Genomic DNA, 27,028 nt, shown 5'->3' on the forward strand with positions numbered 1-27,028 from the left:
GCTATTCAAAATTTTCATCAAGTATCCTACTTGCATACTAGCTCAATATTCATCTACTCACTATTCAGCACATTGCACTATGTCCTCGAAAATTCTGATCACTGGCGCTGCTGGATACATGTAAACGTGACCTCCAACAAAAGAAAACCTTACAAGTTTGTGAATGCTTACTGTTTATAGAGGGGGCTCGCTCACTGCAGACTTCTTGAGCGACAAACATCCGTCCATCAGCAAAGACCAAATAATTGCTGCCGTTAGATCTAAGGGGCAAGTGGATACCTTGGCAAAGTTGGGTATCCCAGTACTGCAGCTAGATCTAGCCGATGAAAAAGCCGTGGCCGAATCTATATTGCTCCACAACGGTACAATAACTTTCTTTAACATTATTGAAAGGATCCTGTTTTGATTTAGTGATTCCTAGTCTACGTGATCATCCACACTACTAGCGCTATAGACCCAACTGCGGCCTTGAATCTTATCACTGCGCTAGGTAAACAGAACAAGGCCAGTGGGAAAAAGACATATTTCGTTCATGTAAGGCACTTTTAACATTTCTAACATTGATACCTTAGTTTCTAATATGAGATAGACGTCTGGGCTGAGTGCATTTTACGAAGGTACTGGTTGGCCAGCTGGACAGTTCAAGGACACGGATGCGGTGTTTGAGACAGAGAAGCAATTGATGCACTCGTTCCCTATTCGAAATGTATGGTTGACATCCAAAATCTATGCATATTGATACCGCAATGATGTTGTCTAACTCTGGCAGACTGATATATCTGTCATTGAGCATGCCGCAAAACAAGGAGTGACCAATTTTGTCGTCGTACCTTCCCTAGTCTGTGAGTGCACTCAAGCATTTAACACCATCATCAAACCAGAACAGTTTTGACGATTCCAACAGATGGTGAAGGCACGGGTGAATGGAATAGACTGTCTGTGGTACTTCCTGTCTATGTTCAAGCTAGTCTTCGGAACAAGACAGTGTATAGATTCCCTGAGAACACGGTAACGGATACTTTTCACGAACGCTATCAAACATAGCTGATACAATGCACAGAAAGTATCAGCTGTCCACATATCCGATTTGACAGCTCTATACGGGCGAATTATTGACAAGGTTCTCCGAGACGAGACACTCCCGTGTGATAAAGAAGGCTATTACTTTGCACTGGCACATGATCTCTTCCTTGGAGAAGTGCTGGATCGTATGGCCTTAGCTCTGAAGTCTCGTGGTCTTATCGCGGAACCAGGCACTCGGGTTTATCCTAATGACCATGCTGCTGCGGAATCTTTGGGCGTCCCAGAACAATTTGTGCAGACGTTGTGGAACTCCGGGTAAGTTGACTACTGCTTAAGTGTCCACATTATGGTTGAATAGTTGTATCTGATTCGGTCTCCAGCGATAACATTGTTGCGGATGTTCCATTTAAAATCGGATGGAGGCCGGCCTGGAGTAAAGAACGGTTTTTTGCGAATATTAATGATGAGATTGATGCTGTCCTAGAGCATGGGAAGGCGAAGAGCAGTCTTATTGACTCACTTTTCAAGGCAGCCTAGGGCTGAATTACGTTCCATACGAACACTATGGAAGTTTCTAGTTAGTTTCCTGACACTCGGAGCTGTGGTAGCGAGTATTGGGATTATTGTAGAAGTGAAGCGTATCCTACCTAAAAAGAGGACTTGGAACGGAAACGGTTGAGACAATATCATTTAATCATTAAACCAGTGAAGAATCCGTTCCTAGACAGGCATTTGCCTCTCAGCAGAAGCTGTTGAGCAAAGTTTCTAAAGTATACGTAATCTATATAACAAGTAATAATTTAATATACTAGCGAATCAATGCGAGTAAATACAAAGGGTTAGGGGAAGTATTACCTTGTACTAAATTTATTTGGTTGGTAAAGAAAAAGCCACCAATCTCATTTTACGCTAATTGTAACATATAGTACATTAATCCCAGTATTACTTATTTTTCTTACTTTCAAGTAGCTCATCAATCTCCGAGAGAGCTTCTCAGACAGCGCAGAAGAAAGGAATGTAAGCGGGGTCAAGAGTGCGGTAAATGAAGGGCATGCCCTGACTTAAACCATCGTCGTTGAACTGGCGACCACGGATATTCTGGCTCAGGTTTTGCATGCTGGAAAGGAAGGTTTTTGCAGCGCTGTTAGCATCAGTGTTGAGAAGGGCCATGGAGTCGGTAGTAGCAAAGGCGTCCTCGAGGGTGCGGCCGGATGCGCCGTAGAAGGGACGGTTGAAGGAGGCCATGAAACCGAGGTAATGCACGGCGGTCGCGGCGTCAGGAAGGTAGGGCATGAGGTCCTCGACGCCCTTCTCCTTAGGAATCTGGGTGTAGATGGCCGGGAGGTGGAAGGGCAGAGTGGCGGAGGAGATGGGAGCGCCACCGTTGGTGCTGTGGTGAGAAACGGAGGTGGCGAAGGCAAAGTGGGAGAGGACGTCGATCAGGGTCTCCTTGGTGAGCTGTTCCTCCTGGGGAAAGTCATGGCTCTTAGCCTTCATGTTGGCCTCGACGAACCAGTTGCGGACCTCAAAGTCGCCAGACAGATCGTTCTCGGTTCCATAGTACGAGTCGACGAAGCTCGTGAAGAAGGCCTTGTAGATGTCTCGTATCTCCTTAGCATCTTCGTAGAATGGAAACGACTTGAAAAGTGACTCTCCATTGTCGTCGATTAGACCACGGGCCTTGAGGTCGTTCTCGAGATATCCGCCCTGGAAGCGACCATCAATTGGCCAACGATCGGTGACAAAATCGCGGCAGCCAAACTGGCTGTAGACCATGAGTTGGTCCCAGTGGCCGCCCGGGTTGAAGCAGAGCTCCTCACCGACGATGCGGGACGAGTATCCTTGGAGCATGAGGCGCTCGAGAATGAGCATGATTGGGTGGTTCTCGGAGAGTGTGTGGAGGGCGGCCTGGTGGACTGACTCGGTGACATCGTGAGAGATGACAAGGTGAAGCATCTGGGCGTGGAACATGTCGTTGGCGTTAAACATCATCTTAGCGAGCAGCCAGTCATTAGCCGAGTCGAGTGGCGTGTAGGTCAGATCCGCGTCGACATTTGTGCGGATTGCCAGAGGCAGGAAGTCGCCCGATTTGGAATCAATGTAGAAGTAGGCGCTGCAGGCGACAGGGTAACGCTGGACTACAGTGGCAAGCTTGTAGTCTTTCTGGTACGAGTGGTCGACGATGAACAGCTTGCTGGAGTCGCGCAGGGACTCGAGTGTAGCGTTCATACCGACAATCTTGGCCGTGAGGTCGTTGTCCAGAGGGAAGGGGAGATCCTCCTCAGGCAGGACGCGGCGGACAGCATAGGGATGTTCGCTCAGGCGCTCCATGGAGAATAGGAGGTCCTGGGTGGCATTGGTGATTATGCCGGGGGTGACGCCGCGGGGGTTGGAGTTTATAAGCTGGCCATCGTAGAGGACCTTCTCGTAGTCCTGCCATGTCTTGAGACCACCGTTGGCCTTAATAGCGGCACCCACGGCCTCTGTGTCGTTTGCAATGAGGCTGTCAATCTCCTTGCGGTCGATACTCCAGGTATCGTAGTCGGATTTCGAGCGGGCGTTTCCAAGGGTGCCATTGGGGAAGGGCGCCGCCTCGCCGATGAGGGAGGGACCGTAGATGAAGCCGGCGTTACGGGCAGAGATGCCAGCGGCGCGCTGCTTGGGGTTGGGGTCGTTTTGGGGGATACAGGCAGTATTGGATGCATTGGAGTGCATGGTGGGAGCGGCTATGACACCAGCAGCGAGGGCAACAACGGCCAAGCAGGCCGGGGACTTCATGATAAAGATGTTATAAATAATCTAGCGAAGGAACAAAGTGAGAACAAAAAAAAGAGCGACGTGAAGAGTATGAATAAGAAATAAAGGGTGGAGCGGTAAGATGATGGCAAATTGACAACATTGAATGGAGGCTGGCTTTTATAAAGCCCATCAGGAGATGACATTATTATGTACTCCGCATTATGGCCCTCGGATGGATCGACGACAACGTTCTAGAATTTTTTTCTCCTCATATCTCCACTATATGCTTCCATGGAAGTTTACAGTCTATCTATTGGACAGGCTTCCATATTATTGGTATGTCGTAGCAAGAGGTGGTATTTTCAGCCCCTTGGATGGTCCGGAAAGCCCGATGTGCACATGTGGAGTCGCCGTTGTTAGAGAAAAATCCAAATATAAGAAATCATTATTAGTAAGGACCGTATATAAAGATTTGAAGATCTAATGAATTGTTGTTATTTTATATATATATATATATTTACCATATTAATTTTTAATCTTACTGAAATAATTTTTGTTTTTTATAAATGGAATTTTTCTCATCGCTGCGTAAGCTAGCTCGTCTAGAATTTGTCGCCAAAATATAACCAAAGGGGATTTATACGCTCACCCCCCTTTTTTGACATTGTGACGCGCCTCTAACCTGATCCGGCCGTAGATATGAAATCAGATTTCCTAGTAAATTCTTAGTGTTTTTGATTCTTAGCCTCGAATGTACACCTTATCCTCATATTTAGGGTTATGGGGTTGGAAAGGATTCGGGTTTGGGTTTGGTTAGAGGGTTAAGGTGAGAGGGGATTGAGATTCTTTAGAATGACTAAAATAATGTTATAAATCGATGATTTTTACATATTAGGAATTGAGAATCAAAACAGCTAAGAATTTACTAGGAAATTGATTTCTGGCCCACGACAGGTTGGGTTGCGGATGAGCGTATAAATCCCCACAGCTAAAATGCTAGAATCCCCACCAAAGGGGCTCTTTTTGTGTGGTGGTAATTTTCGGTCCATACAACCCTTGGCAAGTTTTCACTATTCTAGAATAGGAATAGTAGGATTCGATGAATATAACGGTACGACACCGCAGCAGAAACTATTTGTTAGGAATTCCTTAGGTGTGTTCGATAGCTCTTGTGAATTATATTATCAGGTATCTAAGAGTAGGATAGCATATATCTCTCCGCCGCCTCTATCACCTGTGTAGATGTCGAATCTCTTCATTCGTCCACAAATCTGCTATCCGCAGCCGCATTAGCCATGCGATTAACCGAGAGCTAGTCCGCAATGTTCACGATCTAATTCACCTCAGACCTAATAGCGACCCATTCAGCGCGGATTCAGGTTATATGATGATCCAGCCGATAAGACCATATAGCAATGCGTAGTTGACAATATGCCACCAGTAAATGAGGAAGACAGAGGCATTGCCGGCAGTCTTATGCTCTCTAAAATTAGTAACATATCAACGAGACCGGCAACAATTGCGAGCGTGATATTCATAAGTGAAAAGCAACACCGAGCATAAATACAATGCACTAAGCTAGTATCGAGTGCTATTATTGCATATGACGGGCCGTGTGCATGAATTCCTGGTGACGAGAGACTCGCCTTCCTAGAATGTGTATCCGCTAGTGGACTACTGCTCAAAGCTCCGACCATCGCTCCCAGCTCTGAATGAGGAGACAATTCCCATTGCAATTGTGATCGTTTTCCTGGTGGACTTCTTACCCAGGATCCCAGTGACAAGGCCTTCTAGAGAGGGGTCATATTCTCTATCACGTCCATGGCAATTCCCGGGAGACCCTGTGTCTTTTAAACATAGCATATAACGCAATCTGACAGACGGCGACACGACATCGTAAACTGATTGACGTTGCCTCTTGGACTTGGGCCCGGGGTGCAGAACTAACCGAGTGGTCGGTCGGAGAAACAGGTACATAACCCATAGACAGACAAAGGAGGATGCTTAACTTGTTATTCAAGTCGTTTTTCACGAGATCGACGCCTCAAAGAATAATGACCTTTCGTTGTGTTTGACCATATAATCGTCTAAAATTCCCGAAACGGAGTTAGTTGACCATGCAATGATCGCAATAAAATTCCTGAAACGGAATGGCTGCCGAATCGCGTCCCCTCACATTCAAGTCCTATGATGTGGGGATAAAGTCAAAATACAAACGGGTTGTACATACGTAGTTTAGGAGTTAACATAATGCTTCTAAGTATTTGATAATTTCAAGAAGGTGTAGACCGAAAGAATCAGGAGAAGACATAAAGAGGAGAATATATGTGATCTTACATGTATGACGCGAAATACGTGTGTGGATGCATGTGATGAATATACATCATTGGTGTCCCGAGTCAACATCAATTGCACAGGACACAAAGGAGCGCAATTCATAGCCTGCATTGTTTTCCACTTTAACAAGACCAACACTAGACATCAGTATAATCTTGATCCAAATTCTTTCGGTCGACTAAGGTTTATGCTAAGAATTTTCCATAGTATTATATAAATCCGTGGCAACATTGACATCAAACTACATTGAAGAGCTTGGATCATGACCAAATTGGGAATTCCGTCCGAGGATATGAGGTATTTACCAACATGTATACAAAATTCCTACTGTTATTAACATAACCAGCCATATCCTCACAGCAATAGGTAAAAGACGAAATAAGTTGGGACACTGAATCACGTTGCGTATCTGGTGACATATAGACTGTATTGATACCATCCAACGGCTGAAAAATCCACCTGGGTCTACGAGGAAGAAGTAGTTAGGCAACGCAAAGGTAACAATAGTCCATACAGCTCAACCATGTGATGTGCAGTCATTATTAAAAAACGGGTCCTCTCCTCTTTCTTTCCGCCACCGATTCGTCGCCTCTAATACCCCCGGTAATCCCTTAAATAACCAGCCCCATTTCCTCAGAAACCCTTCTGACATCTCCCACCCAGTGATATCCCAGGGCGGCGACCATGCAACAATCCCTCGTCTCTCGATCTCATCGTCGGCAAAGCCCTCGTACAGACCGCCGATGCAGTCAGCCCACAGCTCGTCCTCATCAAAAGTGCCGGCGCCCTGGATTAGGCGGTCTCGTCCCTCAGGACTCGGAAACAGGTCGATCCAGTCGCCATGTGGAGCCGTTTGTTGAAGAGTGGTGGGTAGAAGTTTTGGGGGGAAGAGCTCAGGCATAGTAGGGTAGGGAAGGACGTGAATAATTTCGTCATCACAGTCTAGGGGCGTGACGAGGATGCCCGAGATTAGAGTGCGGTTAACGGCCAAGGCGCGAAGGGCGTTGAATTGAAGGAGTGTGATGAGGTGGTCTGGACAGAGAGGGAAGATAAAGTTGAACTGCTCTTTTACAGACTTATTCGGTAGCAAGGGGTTTCTCGGGTTGTACAATTGCTTTATACGGGATTTTGGGACAACGGAGACGGATTGCTGCTCAATGTCCCAGTATTTAACTAGCACTTCTGAATTGACCTGTGTCCCGGTTGCGGCAATGGATGCTTCGGCTTCCTTTGCCAGAGCTTTACGTTTTCCTACTGGACTGTTAGTTTGGGTAATTGGGTACCCCGTGATCGAATAGATCCTGACTCCTGATTGAGATCAAGAAGGAATCAAGGCCATACTACTTACGGTATGCCCTTGTGTTAAGCCTAGTTTGTGCTCGTCTGCGTGCTGCGGCATCCCTAGTCCCTGTCCAGTCGTCATCCATGCTTATAGCCTGTACGAGGTGAGCAAATCATGTCGTCTTGGTGATTGAAGGTAGCCTGGTACGTACCTCGGCCAACTGTGGCATCGATACGATGCGGATGCTTGGTGCTGCTGAATTGTTAGGCTGATGTATACCACTCATTATGTTAGAATAACAAAATTGGTGGGAATGGCGCAAGTTCTTCGAGCCGGCTAAGGAGGTTTATCATTGAGATAGGAACCTGCTCACAATAACGAGGCCAACACTCGGGAACGGCGGAACTACTTTTCCACACCTGAGGCGCAACACACGAGGGCTGAACAATTGAACGACATCATTGGCCTCTATCATAATGTCTAACCTCATGAGTTATAGCGTCATGCAAACTGCTCACGTGTGGGGCCAGTGCATCAGCATCAGCCAAAGCACCACTTGATTGGCATTATGATTCCTCTAGTGCCTGATTTGGAAAGATTCGGCTGTGAACCCCACGCTTTAGCTCACTTTCAATATTTCTATTGGCTGGTCTCTTCATTTCTAAGCTGAATGTGATATCAGGATATGCAGCTTGCTCACCATGTTTGATATTAAAATTGCCTCCAATATGTAAGTATGTCTAGTATTGTTCAACAAGGGCAATATAAAGGTCGTAGAAACCCCTTAATATTGACACACCTTTGTGCATCATTAAAAATAAACCATCCAATTGTCCGCTCCTTAGTATTTCGTTTTCGCAGATTGAGTATAGAACTCGTTCTGAACATGACTTTCCATCCCGATACTCTCCCCGATCTCAAGGGCAAAGTATTTATAGTCACAGGTGGGAATTCGGGCATGTAAGTTTCCTTTCTACTCTCTCATCACGAAGCCCGAATGGCTGATCTCACCAATCCACAGAGGCTACTACAGCGTAGCTCACTTAGCAGGACACGGCGCCCACGTTTATATGTGTGTCCGATCTTTGGAAAAGGGCACAGCAGCCATAGCCAACATCAAGGAAATCCACCCCTCAGCCCATGTTGATCTCCTACACATGGACCTCATGGACCTCACCAGTGTGGTCGTGGCCGCGAAGCACTTCCTCGCCCGCGAAGCAGCCCTGCACGGCCTGATCAACAACGCAGGTATCATGGCGACACCCTTTGAAATGACCAAAAATGGCCACGAGTCTCAGTGGCAGACGAACTACCTCGCGCACTGGGTTCTGACAGAGCGCTTGCTTCCTCTGATGCTGCAGACTGCCAAGACGCTTCCATCCGGCAGCGTGCGCATCGTCAACCTTACGTCGTCCGGCCACTTGAGCGCACCCAAGAGTGGCATTGATTTTAAGGATACATCACTCAAAAATAGCAGTCCGTGGCTGAGGTACGGACAGAGTAAGCTCGCCAACATTCTATACACCAAGACCTTGCACAAGACGTACGGCCCAGGCTCTCTCAATGCGCAGAACGGGGAAGGGGAGATCTGGGTTTCGGCCGTGCACCCAGGCTTGGTTGAGACGAGCCTTGCCACGTCGGTGGTGGAATCGAGGTCCGGCATAATGTACATTCTTTCAGCCTTGCGCATGTTTGGACTGATATGGTCCGCCGATAAAGGGTCGTGGACCAGTTTGTTCTGTGCGGCAAGTCGGGATATGAAGCCGGAGCAGTGCGGTACATACTTGGAAATTTTCCAGCGGTTTGGGGAACCGAGATGGCAGAGCGGTGCAGCGAAGGATGAGATACTGGCCGAGAGACTGGAAGAATGGACTGGGGACGTGATGAGGAAGCAAGGGTGGGCTCTATAATGGCATGCTGATTTTCGGTCTTTTTTCTTTTTCTTTTTCCTCTTTCATTATGTTGAAATATCATCAAGGAACTTGTACACAAAAAATAAAGACCCTCAGACGAATAGTCAATAGGACCCAATATTAGTAGTCTCTCAAGCGGGTACAAGCTGCTGCCTTTGAATATGCTCTATTCCAGGGCCTAGACCTCCCCCCTCCCCAAAACACATCCGAAGTGAACTAATTATTAACCTTTTACAGTTTTATTTTAATGTTTTAACAGGAAGCTGGAAGACCAGTAATGTAGTCTAGAATTCTCACTCTAGGTCTTGTACGGCCTTGATCAATGCGGGCTAGTGGGGCGGCACCGGGACGCAGCGGTTCTCTCATTTTCCGATGTGCGGAGACATTATTGTCTTATCTGTTCAATGCTGGACCACGCATGAAGCACCGAAGACTAAGCCCCCTTTATGTGTGACACCCAGCAACCGTTGAAAGGACTGCCGTATGTTGAACCCTCGTGATTTTCCCTGTCGGCCTTGTTCGTATGGTATATACGGTTGGTCCCAATAAATCGTTCGCATGGCGTCTCAAAGGAGCTCTTTACGGACTCGCCACAGAGGTGCTTGTACGAATTGTCGCCAAATGAAGGTATGATTCTTTCCATTGATATTCATAGGCTGTGATACACCGGCTAAATTTTCAACTAGCTTAGATGTGACGGATTGGAGCGGTTGCCGGCACCCTGCTCTCGATGTGAATCAACCGGGAAGAATTGTGTGATAGATCGGAGCTTTCGACGCGTATCTCGTAGAGAGTAAGTATTACCTAAATGTCTATTTTAAACATAACAGTCTGAATGGGAAATAATTGAATGAAACAGTCGGCTTGATGAGCTAGAAAAGGACCTTCGTGCACTACAAGCAGGTGTTGAAAAACCTGCCAACCTCAACAACCAGTCTATTTCATCTGGGAATATAGAAGAGATCCTACCCACCAGCGATCAAGCTTCTACGCCACTAATTGACTCCGGTGAAAAGATTGACTTACCAGACTCACACGCTCTCTTGTCTCGATATCGGTCCGTCCTACTTCCTCATCGCTTAGAGGATATAGAACTTCAGCCCCAAGAAATAATTAAGCATGTAATATTGTTCTATCGGCATTATCATGAACACTTCCCGATACTTCCGGATATCCATTATTTACTTCAGAATATACAGACCAGTCCGTTGCTGGTCTGGGTGATTGTGGCCATCACGTCCGCTCGACGCCCACTGGAGCAATACTTACGGGTTAAACTCATTGAGCCTATGAAACGCCTGGCTGGAGCCTCCATAATGGGAAGTGATTCTCCGTCCATATTCTTGGTTCAAGCATTGTTATTGCTTTGCAACTGGCCGATGCCTTTCAAAGCAACAATCACCGATCCATCTTGGACGTATTGCGGAGCTGCCGTGAGCATAGCTCTGCGAATCGGCCTTCACAAACCCGCTTTCCAAGTCGACTTTATGTACGGATTTAGAGGCGATGAAGACGGGATTGCCTTGCGGACTAGATCATGGGTGGCCTGCTTCATTATGCAACACAGAGTAAGTATCATACTTGGCCTTCCTACAATGATTAAGCTTGACCACACCATTCTCGAGAGTATGACAGGTTATTTTCCTCACCTTCCGCAATCTCTACAAAGGATGCTGTTTCTTACCTACAAGATCCATAACTTCTCGAATCAGCTTGGCCAGTGTGAATCCACCAAATATGGATTTTCGCCAAACCCACTTTCTCTTGTTCAAGGATTCGAAAAGGATTTGGACCTATTTCAAACAACATTGAAGTCTAGACGCGAAGAAACCGCGCTACTTTCTGCAAAGCTACATCTTTATTCATATCTTCTAAGTCCATCGTTGCAGGACCATGACGCTACCGAATCTCTAAAATTAGTTGAGGGGCACCACATAACATACTACGTCGGCCAAGCTTACTCCTGTGCCTCCAGGATTGTTAATCTCAGTTATGATATGTTTTCGCAGGACCCCGGGATTGAGAGCTTCGAAGGAGTACAGGAAAAGCGTCATTGGAGCGTGGGTTGGACACATGACCTCATGTACGCAATGATGGTTCTACTTTGGATAGTTAAGCTTTCAGACGTTGAATGCGATATAGATGCGGCGGATTCTATCCTCCGGCAGGGGAGAAATATCTACAAACAACTTATGACTATGGATGATGACCACCATTCAAGAGTTTGCGACCTTGTCGATTACATCACCTGCATGGATTTTAACAACCTGAAAGACAGCCGAACTACATTGAAGCAGACTTTTATCCGGTCCAGAATGAGTGCTAACATTATCTGGAATGTGGTCTACGCTGCTAAGAAGAGATTTTTTGAGCAAAGACGAACGCCGGGAGACATCGAGTCAAATTCGATTGATATGGTATGTTTTTCGGCCGATCGCCCTGGCTTGGATGATTTGGAACCAAATACATACACTGGAGATTTCGGTAATGATAACATATCATGGATCGACTGGGACTCCTTTTTGCCCACGGACGGTGCAAACATCATCTAAAGCCAGTATCTAAAATCAGGGTGGGCATCACACAGTTCCTCAAAGCCCAGGAGTCGCTTTTGCTGGGCTTCTGTGGAAAGCATTAATCGATCCTTCTTCTCGTTCTCCCTCTTGAGATATACCATGAATGCTGGAATCGATAATGCGGCCAATGCTGTCGCGGCGAAGCTCAACCCTTTGCCCTTGTAATAATGTGGAGGGTCATTGAATATCTCAGAGGTCAATAGGGCAAATGCTTGTCCAAAGAGCATTAGAAGTGCAAGTGAGCCAGCTCTGATGTAGCTTTAGCACATTTATATTGAACCAACACATTATCTTGAATGGGTTAGGAAATTCACCTTTTTGTGTAGCCAATGACATTTGAGTTTTGCCAGGATTGGATTAACACAACTGTTGGGTAAGTACCTGCTCCAATCAGAAATGTTCCAGCATACGAAAGACCCGTCGATTTGTTCACAATGAGCATAATCCATCCAACAGCTGCAATTCCAAAACAGAGCGCCAGTAGTATTCCTCTCCTTTTCAGTCTGTCCGAAAGAAAACCAAAGAACAATGTTGAAATCGCAGAACAAGTATAAACGGGTATGGTGAAGAGCTGCGTTTGAAGTGAATCATATCCGAACGATTTAATGATCAATGGTAGGAAGCTACTAGATGCCGCGAGACTGATGTTCATCATACAGTACACGAATGCTTAAAAGAGGAGTACGTAAGCCATCATTTCCCATTGCGCTGGAGGACGCATACGTACTATAATACCAAACCTTCGGGTCCCTCAAAACGAATACCAAATGGGCTGGCGACAGTTTTGAGTTAGGTACGTTAAACGCCTCTATAGATCTTCTAATAGCAATCTTCTTTTCCTCCTCGGAGAAAAACCATCGTATCTTCTCTGGAACCGGGGGCAAAATGATTCTGACAACAAAGGCCATTCCCACAGTAAGAACTCCTTAAAGGCGACTTTAGCAAAGTGGTTGGGGGAGAAATGTATTCAAAGTACCTTCGATGAAAAAGATCCACCTCCAACTTCCCCATCCGTGAACGCCGTTCATATGCTTTTCGATTCCATATGCTATCAATCCATTCATAAACCCTGCAATCGCCATCATTGCCATAATTATTGATCCACGGCTGGCAAGCTCTTCTCTTTTGTACCAAAATGTCAAGTACAGAGGACCGGCTTGAAGAAATGCTTCGGCAGCGCCTATAAACACTCGGAAAATTGCAATATACTTCCAATCTGTAGCTTTGCATAGACTTCAGATGTCGATTCGTAGTCAGCATCCTCTAGTGACATTTTCTACATGCCAAGGTTACACGCACATGGCAGTCATCGTTCCCCAGGCAATCATGGCCAAAGCAAGCTGGTTTTGGGGTTGGATTTGTCGAATAAATAGTTGTCCCGGAACCTGGAAAACAATGTATCCAACGAAGAAAAATGCAACGCAATTGCTTAATTGTTGCGGTGTTATAGACAAGGCCTCTGACATCCCAGCAACCGCCGCATTGCTCACATCGGCGCGATCCTGTTGACAGATTATGTGTAAGTACTCGATTTAAGCCAGATAGGAACCTTATGAGAATCCTACCAATGAGGCAAGAAAATACATGAGAGAAATCATTGGCAAGGCGAGTAAGTCAATCTTCCGAACGACGCGTTTTTCAGCTCTCGCTTCTCCCGGGGTCAGGGAAATTTGTTCGTTCGCAGGAAGCCCACTAAGCTTTACTGTCTCCAGCTCTTCCATCCTTGGGGCAGCATGTTTTTCATGACACGGATTAACTTGTTGATCGGTCATATCTCGATATATCGATCTAAAATCGAGTAAGTGAGTATGTGGAGTATATGTAAAGAGACCGAATATTCCTAGAACTAATGATGAGGAAAGCTTGGGACTCCTATATTCATTCATCATATTATGTGCTTAAATATTTATTCAAAAAAAGGGCGATCCTCATAAATTTCGGGCCTAGCAGATGATTAACAGAAGCTAGAGTCTAAGACCTTGATCGCTTCAATAAGCGATATCGTTCCGATACCCTTGCCTCGGCTGGAATACTTCATACGTACGCAGTCAGTTTACTGAATTGATTGCACGGTAGACAGCAGGCTACTGAGTCACCATGACTTTAAATTTGCAGCACGCCTGGAAGGAAAACCTTAAGATCAACATATGGCGAATTTCTAGGGGTTCTCATAGCGTGTAGCCTCTAGGTGAAAGCTAGGGACTACGTAAATGACGGTCCGGAACGGTCCGGAAATATGAAATGAACACGGTACTGTAGTTCTGAATTTCGGGATAGAAGGTCTGAGGCATGTATTTATTTGTTAAAATCTATCATTTTGTAGACAATGCGCCAATAGTGCCTCGCGATTCGTTAATCTAATAGCCAGGTTTTGATGAACCAAGGTAACTTTTTATATCTACAAGTATTGATATACGAGTATTGAAATAGAAGCAAAAGGATGAACTTTAAACGATCGTGTTTAATGTTATATAAGGGCTACAGAGTCACGAAAACAGTTTGACCAGCCCAATTAGCTGCTTATAGAATTGCCATCGCATTACTTGGACTGGCTACTCCTCCAGGTATGTCCAGTGGTTGGCTAGTTAAGAAAAAAGACCACTTCCCGACTCTCTTACACTCGGCTGCTAACTGTTCAAGATCCCATAGCTCACCGATGGGCATGCCCCATCCGGCCAAGAAAACCTCATGCAGACTGTAACCCAAGTCTGATTTTATATCTGGGAACCAAGATTCGTAAGCATTTGTATCTGATGCCACAGCCGCAAAACCGTTCCCCCAATGCCATTTTGCCATCTCTAGAGAGTTCTCCACGCCCACAAAGGTACGATACTTTCTCCCACCCAATGCTTTTCTCTCCGCATCATCTCTACCAAGGTAGTCTTCAGTCCAACCGAATCGGATCAGCAGAATATCACCGATTTCAAATTGAGTATTTTGGGCTTGAGCACAAGCAAGAAGCTGGTTGAGAGTCACACTGTGGTTGGTGAAAGCGTCGTAATGTACCCCGTTGGAAATAGCCCACGAACGATAATCTAGCAATACTCCTCGGCCGGCAATGGAGTGCCGTGATATATCTATTCCATGTAATTAGCGCAAGACAATTTATCGAAAATCCGATCGCATACCACGTACTATGAACACCAAGAACATCACTAGATGAAATTCCACAGATTTGGTCCTGCCGTATGCCGTTGTAGAATAATCGTTCTTTTTGATAGCCGACATGCCTCAGCCCGTCCCAATGGGTGGAGCTTTGAGTATTAATATCAAGTTCGTCGTCATTGGAGCGTGGCTTAATGTTGAATTTGTGAGTACAAGACTTTCGCTCTGGATTCATGGGCACATCTGGTGTATCGAGTGGTAAGCTGTAACAGTTAATGTCTCTGTAGATACGAGATTGAGTTTGGCTTGTCCGTACTTGAGGCTAATGCTAATACCATATTGAATCTCTGCTGTTGCTTTGGTCACACAGTCACTGCTCAGGAGATTTAAAGTCCCAAGTTCATCATCTTTACCATATAGGCCCCATGCAGAATATGGAGGGTCTGAGGGGTGCAATGGAAGGCTATCAAAAGAGGGTCGGTCGTGCATCATTTCCTCTGCGGTGTCCTGGCACAAGCAGTTGCAATCTCTATAGATTTACTAATGGAAAAGGTTAGATTAATAAACACATGTAAATTCCTAGAAACCCGGTTGTGACCGCGAGCTAAGCGGTATCGCTCCGACAAGCGACTAGTTACCGAGGGTAGCAACGATTCACATAAATCAAGGACAAAAACAAATTTCGACGGGCATGGTTATAAATGAACCAAGATCATGTAAAAGTTGAAATTATTTTTTGCGTAAAACGATCTGAAGGTCATATTTCTTCAAACTGTCGCAGCCATGTTGAAGGAACTTAAAATCTTGACGCCAATTGGCATGCTGGGCTATTCATACAATAAAGAAACTTTCTGGAAGTCCATTGAAGGGGGAGTTGATGCAATTATTCTTGACAGTGGCTCAACTGACAGCGGTCCATCTAAGCTTGCATTGCGGAAAAGCATTCAGACAAATGAGGCATATGAGAAAGACCTGGAAGAAATTGTTGCGGCATGTCACCATTATAGGATTCCAGTCATGATTGGTAAGAACGCCCCCATTATATAAAGTCACAAGCTCTAACTTTGTTACAGGATCCGCTGGTGGTGATGGGAGTACTCGAGGGGTAAATCAAATAGCAGACATAGTTTTGTCCATCATTGAAGGCCGCGGTTACAGGCCCATGAAAGTCATCAAGATCCTAGCGGAGATTGAGAAAGACATCGTACGAGACAAACACCGACATGGACTGGTTCATCCATGTGGCATTGCGGTTCCTGATCTTGTCGAGGAAGATATTGATCAAGCCCAGACGATTGTTGCTCAGATGGGCATTGAGCCTTGGATAAAGGCTATGAATGAATATCCAGATTTTGACATTATCATCGGGGGAAGATCATATGATCCATCTCCATACGCCGCCTTTTGTACATGGAAAGGATTCGTTGATCTTGGATTAAGTTATCACATGGGCAAGATCATGGAGTGTGGCGGTATTTGCACAACACCAAAATCTCGTGAAGCTCTTGCGACCATACGACATGATTCTTTTGATATAACGCCATTAGATCCAAAATCCACATGCACAAGTGTTTCGGTTGCTGCGCATACGCTCTACGAGAAGACCCGGCCAGATATTCTTGTAGGGCCTGGAGGTACTCTCGACCTTCATTTAACGACATACGAAGAGATGGATGACGGAAGAAGTGTTCGAGTTAGAGGTGCAAAATTTATCCCTGTCAAAGAGAATGAATACACCATTAAGCTAGAAGCTGGCAAACTGAACGGCTTCTTCAGTGTTTTCATGGGAGGTTTCCGGGATACGGTGCTCATATCCCAAATAGACACATTTTTGGAAGGGATGAAAACATACGTCAAAGATAAAATCAATTTCCCCTTTGATATCAACGTTCAACTATTTGGCCGGGACGCGGTAATGGGAGTCTTGGAGCCGGACTCGGGTCGGACGAACCATGAACTTGGAATCCTTCTCCGAGCACGTGCAGAAACTCAAGAGCAAGCGACACACGTATCCCAATCTGCTCGGGTATACTGTATGCATGCCCCATACCCAGGCCAGAGGGCAACTGCTGGAAACTTCGCCATGCCGTGTGCGCCTCTTGATATTCCAATGGGTCCTGTCTCGGAGTTTTGCATGTACCATCTCATGATGATATCCGACCCATGCGAATTTTTCCCTATTATTGCAACTATTCTGGACGGCCCCAATACAACACCCCAACGTGACTCTATTGAGAGTGGATTTCAGACCACTACAAATAGTCATAAACAAGCACACGTCAAACCGGACATTGCGAACACGGCGAGTGCAAGTTCCCAACCGACCAAGACTACTGACACTAAATCTAATAGCAACATGAGTGTCCTCAAAGAAGTCCCACCGGCAGGGTATAGCTTCCTCGCGGACTTAGCTAGTGTTATACGTAGCAAAAATGCGGGCCCCTACGAAATCACGTTTGATGTGATGTTCTCGACCGCGAAGGCTCGTGATATTGTCAAACGTGCGAACATTTTGACCGTCGAAACAATTTCTAGGCTATACAATGTTCCTGTGACTGATGTTATAACGTGTTTATGGTGGGATTCTGCCATTGCTTTCAAAGCCACGATCAAAAGGCCTATCGTAAGCGGTTCATTCCATGATGGCGATTCTCATGGAAGTGCTCAGCATATGCCACTAATGTCATTGCCAATACCAGTTGAAAAACTGGATATTTGATCTGTTTTCATAGCAAAAAGTAAATTGATCGAGGTCTCCATTATGTAACTATTGTTGATGTATTATGTATACTTCAATGACTCTAAGGATTATGTCGCGAAATGAATTTGATGTGACATTACTGCTTAGTTTGGTGGTCTCCCATCGTGTACTATAAACAGATTATCGAGTGACAACTTCACACAATGCCGTCTACCCTGAATTACTCGTATTCTGTGCGAATTTCGCACTCTATATATGATGGATGAGCTCACTTTTTTCTTCGTCTGGGGATTTTGGAGAAGACTTCGCTTCTTCTTTGTAAGGATTAAATGAAACTATTGTGAATATAGGGTTTTGCTTTCTGCGTTGTTACAGTACTTCGGCAAATTCTCTTTTTGAAAAGTGCACAGTGGGCCAACCAGTGGATCTACAGTAGGTGAAATGAATCCAAAGGATTCCTGTCACTACTAAATAAACAGATACATTCAGCACCAAGCTTATGACGTATTGGATTTAAATTCGCTGTCTCATTTGTATACTGTTAGTACTGTACATTATTCATTTCGAACATTTGTCTCCTCCTCACTAGCAATAGCAGAAAACCATGGATGCTTCAGAAGCTCAGAAGCGGAAGGTCGCTTAGCCGGATCATAATCTAGGATACATCTAAGTATACCCTTGATAATATAGCCTTCTTCATCGTCTATGTCGACAGGCTTCTCCTTATCAAACGCCTGCTCGAGAGACGGTGAAGGCTCTATCGTACTAGGGTCAAACCCTTCCGGAAGCTCGCCGATATAGTTCTTCACCTTCTCACCCTTCTCGTTGTAGTAAATATGTGCACGAGGATATTTTGCAAGTAAGGTGCCAGGAAGTGGCCCGAGAACGTCATTGAATTGAAGAAAGTGATCATCGTTGACTTCCTCTTCGCGGCCCATGTCCGTTACCAAAAATAGATGTCTACTGGTAAAGAGTTCAAATATCAGGCAACCAAAACTCCAAATGTCTTGGTCTTTGTTAATTTTTTTCTCAAAAATAAGCTCAGGGCTGCGAAGTGCCACCGGAGTCACCAATTTGTTAGAAGGGTCGGACAGGAAGAAAGCTACAGCTTGTCAGTGATTCTGGACAGCGCCATGAGTTGTATTTGAGGGCACAAAATTTCAGGTAAAGAATTAATGGAAACATACCTCCTCCCAGGTCTGAGATTTTGATATTGAATCCAGGGCTAGCGTCAATGTATTGAGATAGTGGCTGGTCTAGAGCAAGGTACTTGGGTGCCCAGAGATCTGTGCGGCCGTCCAACCTACGAACAGGCTCTGAAATTTCGTCGTTCCGAGATAGTTCTTCTTCACCAACAGTGCTCAAGTCCTTTACAGGGAATAGGAGGTTGCCTTGTTGAAGGTCTCCGTGTGCAATCCCGTTGGCATGCAAGAATTCAATACCAAGCAGGGTATGGTGGAGGATCCTCTTAACCATCCAGATTGGGAACCTTTGTTGCTCGCTGGAGGCGTCGACCACATCATCGAGGAGATCTTCGGACGCACTAGCTACGCTAGGACCCATCAACTCAAAGACTAGACAACGGTGGACTCCATTGGGACCCTTGTGCTCGAAAAAGTCTAGCATATTCATGACGTGGCTTTTCCCTTGAGCGGAGCTGCGGGAAAGTACTTGCAGAATTGCCAATTCATGTTTTGATGCATCCGGATCCGCGATCAGTATCTTGACAGTAACATACTGGTTACGCCTATCAACAGCTGTCAGTTTAATAAGAAGGAGAATGCCATTGTACTTACATATGGTCCTTGGCCAACCACACAGTGGAAAAAGACCCATATCCAAGTTTTCGAATTATGCGATAGCGCGACGATTTAAGGTTGTCACGAAAGTGAACAGGGTGATATTTCCCTGGACGGTAATCCTCGATCCATTCCGTAGGTGCAGACAGTGCATGAAAGCGCCATTGAGCTCGGCTTGCGGGAGGATCAGCTGGTGGAGTTGGCGGTCTGCTCATGTTGCTGCTAGTTATTGTCCTCTGTCTCTTAACAGATAACGGTATTCCTACGAAAGAGCGACGAGGTATGAAGCTTTAAAGAGGAAGAGAGAGCCTCACTTCGACCAATAGCAGTAACATACTAAAGAATGATGAATCGTAACCGACAGCGGCGGTTACCAGCCTTACCCTTCTTAGCATTTGTAGTCCCCACACCACCAAACGGTTTCTGGCACTTCCGCTTGCAGGATACAGCGGGCTATTAATTGGTTGCGACTCTACAATTTACCACCTGGTCAAAATTAGTGAGGATGCTTAATAAGAGTGATAATATGCGACAATCAGCTACCATCAACGATTTCATTAAGCAGCCGAGGTGGCGTGTTTGAAGCTGCATCATCTCCCCAAATAAGACATCTAGAGGTGGGTTATCAATAGCATACCATGTATAGTATCGTGAGTCTAGTGCGTTATTGGGGCTTGTGGCGAATGGGCTTCACTGTAAAACGACCCGCATGTCTCTAGTGTCAAACACGTACAGAAAATGTCAAAGCTCTTTTTTGCATTAAACATTGAATCTGTGGTATACAAATGTGTTAACAGTATGTAACTTTATCCAAGAACTAGATTGCAGTCGATCTCGATCAAGGAGGATTTGTCAATCCTACTATGTCGCCCGACGTGCTGGCATCAAGCCGCCTGCAGGTGATATTTCATCGTTACTACAGTTGTGCAGGATGCACCTACCTGGGCAGTAAGAGCAACTGTAGTGTACGGAGCGTATCCATTATAGCTAAAGGATTCTAACTAATAAGAGTAGGAATGGCCCTCACACAAGTCGCAGTGATGCCTCGCCACATTCTACTGTTGACTACTACGATGCCGATGGGAAGAAGCAACGGCTACACGTGTATCCTTGAGGGCTTTCTATTAAATAGCTCTCTTGGTGTTCTTTCGGATATTATGGGTTTCCTTCCGTTATTGATGATTTGTTGTTTCTCAAAGCTATTGAAGTCTGAAGTATTGCTTGTAGTTGCTAAGCTAGGTTTTGACGAATCCTTGTTGGTGTTAGCCTGTGTAGATATTTACTCGTTAAGGGTTCTTCAGTCTGGGCGCAGCTGTCTTTTTGATTGAAGGCTTTATCCTAGTTCTTAAATTACTCGTTCCTATTCTTGACATTGATGCTATCAAAAACCTCATAACTCGTCTGCCAAAGATCATCAATGTAATTCTACCCACTTTGAACGTCGATATTATCCTCGAACCCGAGAAAGCCGCTACCAGCCTTATAACTTGGCAGTTTATCACAGACATCGAGAAGACCCTGAACGCTATCCCAACCCTTTTCATCTTTCGTCTCATCACCATCATATACATCTTCTGGGATCGTCCCAAAACAGCGGCACAAATGGATAGACACCCGACCTGCCATAGACAAATAGGTCTCATATAACACGTGATGATCGTGTCTATTTTAACTAGAATTGGCCTCGTATACACGGTGGCAGTTGCTCGGTGATATTTCGTCCCATACACGGCATCGCCGCCATAGCCAGCGGTCTCGTCTATAATGGGACGGTCGTTGTAGGACGGAAAATTTCCTTCATCACTGCTCTCGCGTCAGGAGTAGTGTGTGCCTTTCTTCTAATAAGTTCGTCCTAGTAAGGTTGGGAAATACATCACTAGATGCCTAGTTTATACATGTATTATTCAATTGTTAAAAATGTATTTACGCAAAGGGTCAAAAATGTTGAATCAAGTTAGGAGAAGGAAATTCTAACTAGAGATAATACAAGGCCTATGGGGAAAATAAAGCTAGAGTACACAAGAAAACAGTCCTTGAAGGCAACTCTTTCACAAGCTTTGACAGATCAGACCATCGTGTGGTTAAAACCCAATGAGGTAGCGAAAACAAACCCCCCCCCCCATCCTCGATGGAACTAGTCTGTCGGCAATTTCAAAAAAAATGCAGAGCTGTTTAAAGATGCGCGATATAATTTTGGACGAAGTCGTTGCAGCTGTTGGTATCGACATTGTATTCGGGGTGCTCCTCTTTCCAGTCTTTTGGGATGTTTTTCTTCGCACGTTCGGCTTTGCTTTTGGTTGTCGTTCCACCATATGCGAGCGTTTTTTGAGGTTGGGGAGACCAGTTAGGGCTCCTGACAATGGTTTTATTCTCAGGACTCTTGACCATGTCGAATTGGGTGGCCTTGAAGTCCTTTTTAATTGTGTGGTGTTTTTTACCCTTTCCGCTCTCGGTGTAGACGACCTCGCCGACGACAACAGCGATGTGCTCAAAGCCGAGCCTGTGCTGCAACTGCTGCAGCTCCGTCTTCGTCTCGGCGTCTCCAGGAATGCTCTGGCCCAGGGGGGTTTTCACAGTGAAATAGTACCAATCGTTTTCCTTCAAGCCGGAGTGCTTCGCGTGGGCGGCTTTGTATGCCTCGGTTTCAACAATCTTAGGCCCTGCAGGCTGACTACCACCGTTACCACCGTTACCACCCTTGCCTCCTTTCCCACCAGAGCCACCGTGACCACCATGACCACCGCCTCTATGACCGCGTACTTCCAACTCCGCAGCTCCGGCCGGCCCAGGGTTGGGAATAGGGCTTGCGATGGAAAGCCCCGCTAGGAAGGCGGTAAAAAGGTAGGAAAGCCTCATTGTCAATGAAAAAAGAAAGACAGCTATGAAATGAGTGTGATTTTTGAAACGATTGTGTACGTTGAAAGAAAGGAGTGTATGATTTCAAGACAGAGTTGGCTGGTAGTTTCAACGAGAGGGCCTACAAGGGGCTCGTTACTTTATATGTTATATTCCTGTTTCTATGGAGCCGCTTTCTGCGTAGCGTGAAACCGTTGGATTCCCAATTTTTCTTGGGATGTTGGTATGTAATGTTTTGTTTTGACCGTTCTTGTCCATGCTGACGGTGTGTTGGGCCCCAGAAATATCACGTAAAAATAGAAATGTCACGTAAAAGAGAGCGACACATGGCATTGTGGGCAAGAATGGAAAGATCTGAGGACAGAGCTAGTGGCTAAAGCCAGTTGTTGGTGTCAAATACGGAGGAATAAATTGTAATGATAAACTTGAACCAATAGTCCACCAGTGATGAGCACGAAGCTTGTTAGTCGGGGCGGAGAGGCTGACATCAATTGTGATGACAGAGTCCCCACCCAATTCCGGCCCCCTTCATCTCCCGCGGCTCCGGTTGAGATCTGCGCTCGTTGTCCTTTCCTGGATCATTATTGCGAGCTACGTGGTTAAAAATAAAACTGTTCTTATTTAACTGCACTGTGACGACGGACCTCACTGGTTGCCACATCATACTCTGTACGTACTTCGTCCGACGCTTGGCTACACTTGTCATCCTGCATTTATAATAATCCCTCCGTCGATTGACCGTCAATTATTATTACCTTTCCCCTTTTCGTCTCATCTCACACGTGCAACCAACTAATACAGTCAAAGCCCACGATGAAGGAATGGCACCGTACCACCATTGACGACTGGGTCGCAAAGGGCATGCTGAATAAGGAGTTCATTCTAGAACGCCTCGACCAAAGAATAGAAGACGGCTCTCCTTTCTCCCAAGAGGAAAAATCCGCCCTCAAGAGAGTTTTCGACTCTGTGTGCTCTACGGACGGGCTTTTGACCCAGGCTGCGTTCATTTCCTTTCTACAGACCAAGTCGGCACTACCTCGGTCTCAAGAGGCCATCCAAGCTGGGAAACTCTTATATACGAGCCTTGCTTATCTTAGTTCTTTACCATTTCCTAGTAGCCCTGAGAGGAATGCCTCACGCGGCCTTTCTTTGAAGCAACTCACACGTTCATTGGTGTGGGTCCTTCCAGGCAGTTATTCAGCAATCATAGAACAAGGCTCGGATTCCCGCTTACGGACCAAGGCAGACCACCGCAGGCTAGTCTTCCAGAGCCTGGCTTCTACAACCCATAAAATACAATATGATTACGAAGATGCACGTAAAATTGCACGACACGACGCATTTGAGGTTGATTGGGAATCTGACTTGGAATTCTGCTCTTTAAATCACGACGATGATGGTGACGAGATCTACCATGACCTCCTCGACGTTCTCTACTCCACGCAGGAGGAAAAGAGTCCTGGCCTTGCTCGTGTCCCTAGAGATGCGTTCCGTCCTATAGCAAAGCGTATCGCGACCGAGAACGATGTGCCATCGTTGCATCCCATTGGCATTCCGACCAACCAGTTTATTTCTTTGGTCAAACTTCTCCTGGCATTGCAGTTTGAATCTACCGAGACTGAGGTTGATCTGGATTACTTTGATGCTGCTGCAACGTCTATATGCGCTGCCTTCAGCGACCACAAGGATACGGCGGTCATTACGTGGTCAGCCTTTAACTGTGCATTAAAAGATATCACCCCGTATCTCTTCGACCCTTTATACGATATGCTTTCGACCTCATTTCTGGAGCAGGATCCTTCTCATTATCAGACTGGGTACGAACCCCCCAGCGAATTTGGCGACATCCTCACACTACCTCTCGTGAGCCAGTTGTCGACATTTCTGATTGGATGTGCATATTTCGGTGACTTTAGGCGTCTTGAACACTACACTCCTTCGAGTCTCCCGACTCCAAACGCATTCATAGACGCAGTGGAAACAGCCCCCGACGAGGCTGTTATAATCTTATCGGGGACAACGAAATCGGGAGATGTGTGTACTTTCGGTGTGTTTAGCCGCGAACCCAAGGCCGATGGGGCTAGCGTGCAGACCAATGTCATCCCCAATCAGGTTGGCCTAGAGCCATGTTCCATTTTTCAACTAGCTCCGATCCAGGACATTTTTAGAGGAACACCAGGCAAGCCTGGGTGGACGGTAGACAGTGACACGGTCATGTTTGGACAAGGTGGTGGTGTGGTCATGGTGTTGACAGATGGCTTGCGCCGTGCCGAGATCAGACACCATGTCTCTGAAAGAAGCGATAGTGAAGGAGTTTACAAGCCAAACATTTCGAGGGGAAATTGGATAGTGGAGTTAGAAATCTCGCAGATAGAGATTTGGAGCGAGGTAGATTGATGATGATGCATATAGCAAGTCATAGGTTCTACCTGATAAATAATATTGATGACACGCTTGAAGTACGAGGAGAATAATGTAGTTCCTAGGGAATAAATAGAATGGGGCGATGTAATGCACCTGAATGAGAGAAGTCGCGGCCTTTGAAGCTCTGAACAAGTTTTGAAGAACAAAGCTGACATTGGTCCCAAACTGCCCCAGCCCAGGCATCAAGACATGAGATTTTCTAAAAGGGGTTTTCAGCATGCAGCGAAGATTTGTTCGGATTACAATTAAACACCCAGCGTGAAAATCAACAGGCATGCTTGCTCTTCAGGACTGGATGTGAGTACGGGAAAAATCAAACCACCAATAGGGGAAAGTACAGATCATCTGGTTCCAGGGCCCCTCCAAGACTATTTCAAGACTACGATAGATTTAGTGCGGTGAAAACGGCCCCCGCAGGGCTACAGAGAAACCAACAAAGCAGTGGGGCACTGGACATTAATAATGGTTAGTACTAGTATCATGGAGGCAAGAGGATCAAAGTAATCTCGCGAGAACGCTAAAATTTGCCTCGCCGATGCTCCCGGGTGCTGGGGCTTGTTATCATTGTTTCTTCTCGTATGTTCGACTTATGTCGCTAGGGATGCGTGAACATTGCTATGTTGGGCAAATTTGACTTGGCTTCGGCCTCCGACGGGCGATCTACTTACAGAAGGTCTTACAAAAAGTCGATTACTGTATGAATTGGCATTATTACAGGTTGTACTTTCATTCATTAGAAATGCTGACATAGTTCTAGGGTTGCGATGCCTGTAAAACCCGGAAAATTAAAGTATGTTTTACTGCATTAACTTCCAACTTTTACCATATTTTGCGAAGCAATGTTAAACCTTGTGCCCTAGTGCGACGAGTCACGGCCCATATGCCTGAACTGTAGACGGCATTATACCAGTGCTTCTTCGTGCCACTACAGCTGTGAGCCTCGCCCACCGCAAGATGGAGACGTGCCTCAACCCACGAAGATGTTGTTGAGGCCTACGACATTGGATTCTACCAATACCCTAGCCTTGCGGCTCATCCACCACTATACAGTATCCATTGGAATTACTCAGTCGCCAGAGACCCCTAAAAATAATATGCTCGCGCGTTCCATGTGGGAAGTTGAAATTCCTTCTATGGCTTTTAATTCCGAGGTTGTTCTAAACGCTCTTCTCGGTATCTCCGCTTGGCATCTATGGGCTGTAAACCCTATCGACCAAAAAATGAAATTCATCTCTAGAAATTACTTTGGGAAAGCTATCAGGTTACAAAGGGCTGCTCTTGAGTACAGGGATATTCGACAATTAACACCAGTGTTTATAGCCGGCATTATCCTCGCCCATCATAGCTGGCTATTATCGGACACCGATGGTTACTCTCCTCAGTTACAACTGGGGACATTTTATTTGTGTAATGGTTATCGGACACTGGGGAAACAGCTCTCTCCGACGTGGGCCGAGTATGCAAGCCTCGGCGAGGTAAATCCCCAAAGCATAGGATTCCAGCCAACGGAATGTGAAAAGCTTGTGGAAGAGGGCGTCCAAGACAGCCATTACATTCTTGAATTGACCCAAAATATGGACATTGACGAGAATCTTAAAGCCGTATATTGCAAGGTGATAGAGGAGATATTGTCGTTGTATGATTTAGTAGCCAGCGGCAATAACGACATCTCAATGAAGGAGTATGTGGTTGTCAGCTTTCTTCACCGAGTACCGTTGTCTTTCATAAAGCTGTTGCAGCACCAGGTACCATTGGCAATGGGCTTGTTGGCCCGCGTGTGGGCTTTGCTTGCTCCTATCCACAAGGTCTCCACTGCCTGGTACATCCATGGAGCTGGGAATTATCGAGTTTACACCTATGCTATTGTCAATATTGGCAATTTTATGCCCTGCAATTGGGCCTGGATTATGAACTGGCCACTCCGAATCATCTCAGACTATGGTACCTAGTCCTCCAAATCTTTAAGTACTTTCAGCTGTTAAGTTCTATCAATGTGAATGATTATGGAAACCTTGACTACCGTAAATGGACCATGCCTGCAACTTTACGTAAAGTTCTTAGGGTAAAAAAATACCACTTTTTAGGACATTTGAAATTGACATTAAGCTTCATGGCTTTTACAGCTACTGTTAAATATTGTCAATGTAGGTGTTAAAAATGACCGCAACTCCATATTCAACAAATGGAACAACTTTCAACGTAAAAGTAGAAAGTGCAAAGGTCACAGCATTTTGCTAAGAAACATCTAATTCCATATTTCACTAATATAAAAG

At 45.7% G+C, this 27,028-nt stretch overlaps 10 protein-coding genes across 10 annotated transcripts; 5 read left to right on the forward strand and 5 right to left on the reverse strand.

Annotated features, from left to right (window-relative positions):
• Positions 1 to 79: 79 nt before the first annotated feature.
• TRUGW13939_04871 (uncharacterized protein) lies at positions 80 to 1,560 on the forward strand (the record flags this gene model as incomplete). Its single annotated transcript, XM_035488036.1, has 8 exons — positions 80 to 120; positions 181 to 362; positions 422 to 534; positions 590 to 706; positions 770 to 842; positions 905 to 1,008; positions 1,061 to 1,338; positions 1,404 to 1,560. The coding sequence occupies 8 exons, from the start codon at positions 80 to 82 to the stop codon at positions 1,558 to 1,560; spliced, it is 1,065 nt and encodes a 354-aa protein (XP_035343929.1).
• A 456-nt stretch (positions 1,561 to 2,016) lies between these two features.
• Positions 2,017 to 3,801, reverse strand: TRUGW13939_04872 (uncharacterized protein; the record flags this gene model as incomplete). The annotated part of the gene is made up of 1 exon (XM_035488037.1): positions 2,017 to 3,801. The coding sequence occupies one exon, from the start codon at positions 3,799 to 3,801 to the stop codon at positions 2,017 to 2,019; it is 1,785 nt and encodes a 594-aa protein (XP_035343930.1).
• Positions 3,802 to 6,616: 2,815 nt separating this feature from the next.
• On the reverse strand, positions 6,617 to 7,667 carry TRUGW13939_04873 (uncharacterized protein; the record flags this gene model as incomplete). The annotated part of the gene is made up of 3 exons (XM_035488038.1): positions 6,617 to 7,350; positions 7,448 to 7,535; positions 7,593 to 7,667. The coding sequence occupies 3 exons, from the start codon at positions 7,665 to 7,667 to the stop codon at positions 6,617 to 6,619; spliced, it is 897 nt and encodes a 298-aa protein (XP_035343931.1).
• A 600-nt stretch (positions 7,668 to 8,267) lies between these two features.
• Positions 8,268 to 9,291, forward strand: TRUGW13939_04874 (uncharacterized protein; the record flags this gene model as incomplete). Its single annotated transcript, XM_035488039.1, has 2 exons — positions 8,268 to 8,341; positions 8,403 to 9,291. 2 exons carry the CDS (start codon positions 8,268 to 8,270, stop codon positions 9,289 to 9,291), a joined length of 963 nt encoding a protein of 320 aa, XP_035343932.1.
• Positions 9,292 to 9,915: 624 nt separating this feature from the next.
• Positions 9,916 to 11,846, forward strand: TRUGW13939_04875 (uncharacterized protein; the record flags this gene model as incomplete). The annotated part of the gene is made up of 3 exons (XM_035488040.1): positions 9,916 to 9,921; positions 9,981 to 10,087; positions 10,154 to 11,846. 3 exons carry the CDS (start codon positions 9,916 to 9,918, stop codon positions 11,844 to 11,846), a joined length of 1,806 nt encoding a protein of 601 aa, XP_035343933.1.
• Positions 11,847 to 14,390: 2,544 nt separating this feature from the next.
• TRUGW13939_04876 (uncharacterized protein) lies at positions 14,391 to 15,467 on the reverse strand (the record flags this gene model as incomplete). Its single annotated transcript, XM_035488041.1, has 3 exons — positions 14,391 to 14,947; positions 15,006 to 15,238; positions 15,292 to 15,467. The coding sequence occupies 3 exons, from the start codon at positions 15,465 to 15,467 to the stop codon at positions 14,391 to 14,393; spliced, it is 966 nt and encodes a 321-aa protein (XP_035343934.1).
• A 291-nt stretch (positions 15,468 to 15,758) lies between these two features.
• Positions 15,759 to 17,694, forward strand: TRUGW13939_04877 (uncharacterized protein; the record flags this gene model as incomplete). Its single annotated transcript, XM_035488042.1, has 2 exons — positions 15,759 to 15,999; positions 16,049 to 17,694. The coding sequence occupies 2 exons, from the start codon at positions 15,759 to 15,761 to the stop codon at positions 17,692 to 17,694; spliced, it is 1,887 nt and encodes a 628-aa protein (XP_035343935.1).
• Positions 17,695 to 18,230: 536 nt separating this feature from the next.
• TRUGW13939_04878 (uncharacterized protein) lies at positions 18,231 to 19,690 on the reverse strand (the record flags this gene model as incomplete). The annotated part of the gene is made up of 3 exons (XM_035488043.1): positions 18,231 to 18,778; positions 18,864 to 19,423; positions 19,473 to 19,690. 3 exons carry the CDS (start codon positions 19,688 to 19,690, stop codon positions 18,231 to 18,233), a joined length of 1,326 nt encoding a protein of 441 aa, XP_035343936.1.
• A 1,957-nt stretch (positions 19,691 to 21,647) lies between these two features.
• TRUGW13939_04879 (uncharacterized protein) lies at positions 21,648 to 22,331 on the reverse strand (the record flags this gene model as incomplete). Its single annotated transcript, XM_035488044.1, has 1 exon — positions 21,648 to 22,331. One exon carries the CDS (start codon positions 22,329 to 22,331, stop codon positions 21,648 to 21,650), a length of 684 nt encoding a protein of 227 aa, XP_035343937.1.
• An 813-nt stretch (positions 22,332 to 23,144) lies between these two features.
• TRUGW13939_04880 (uncharacterized protein) lies at positions 23,145 to 24,728 on the forward strand (the record flags this gene model as incomplete). Its single annotated transcript, XM_035488045.1, has 1 exon — positions 23,145 to 24,728. The coding sequence occupies one exon, from the start codon at positions 23,145 to 23,147 to the stop codon at positions 24,726 to 24,728; it is 1,584 nt and encodes a 527-aa protein (XP_035343938.1).
• Positions 24,729 to 27,028: the final 2,300 nt, after the last annotated feature.

This window comes from Talaromyces rugulosus, chromosome III (genome assembly GCF_013368755.1).
Source record: "Talaromyces rugulosus chromosome III, complete sequence".
Classification (NCBI taxonomy): domain Eukaryota; kingdom Fungi; phylum Ascomycota; class Eurotiomycetes; order Eurotiales; family Trichocomaceae; genus Talaromyces; species Talaromyces rugulosus.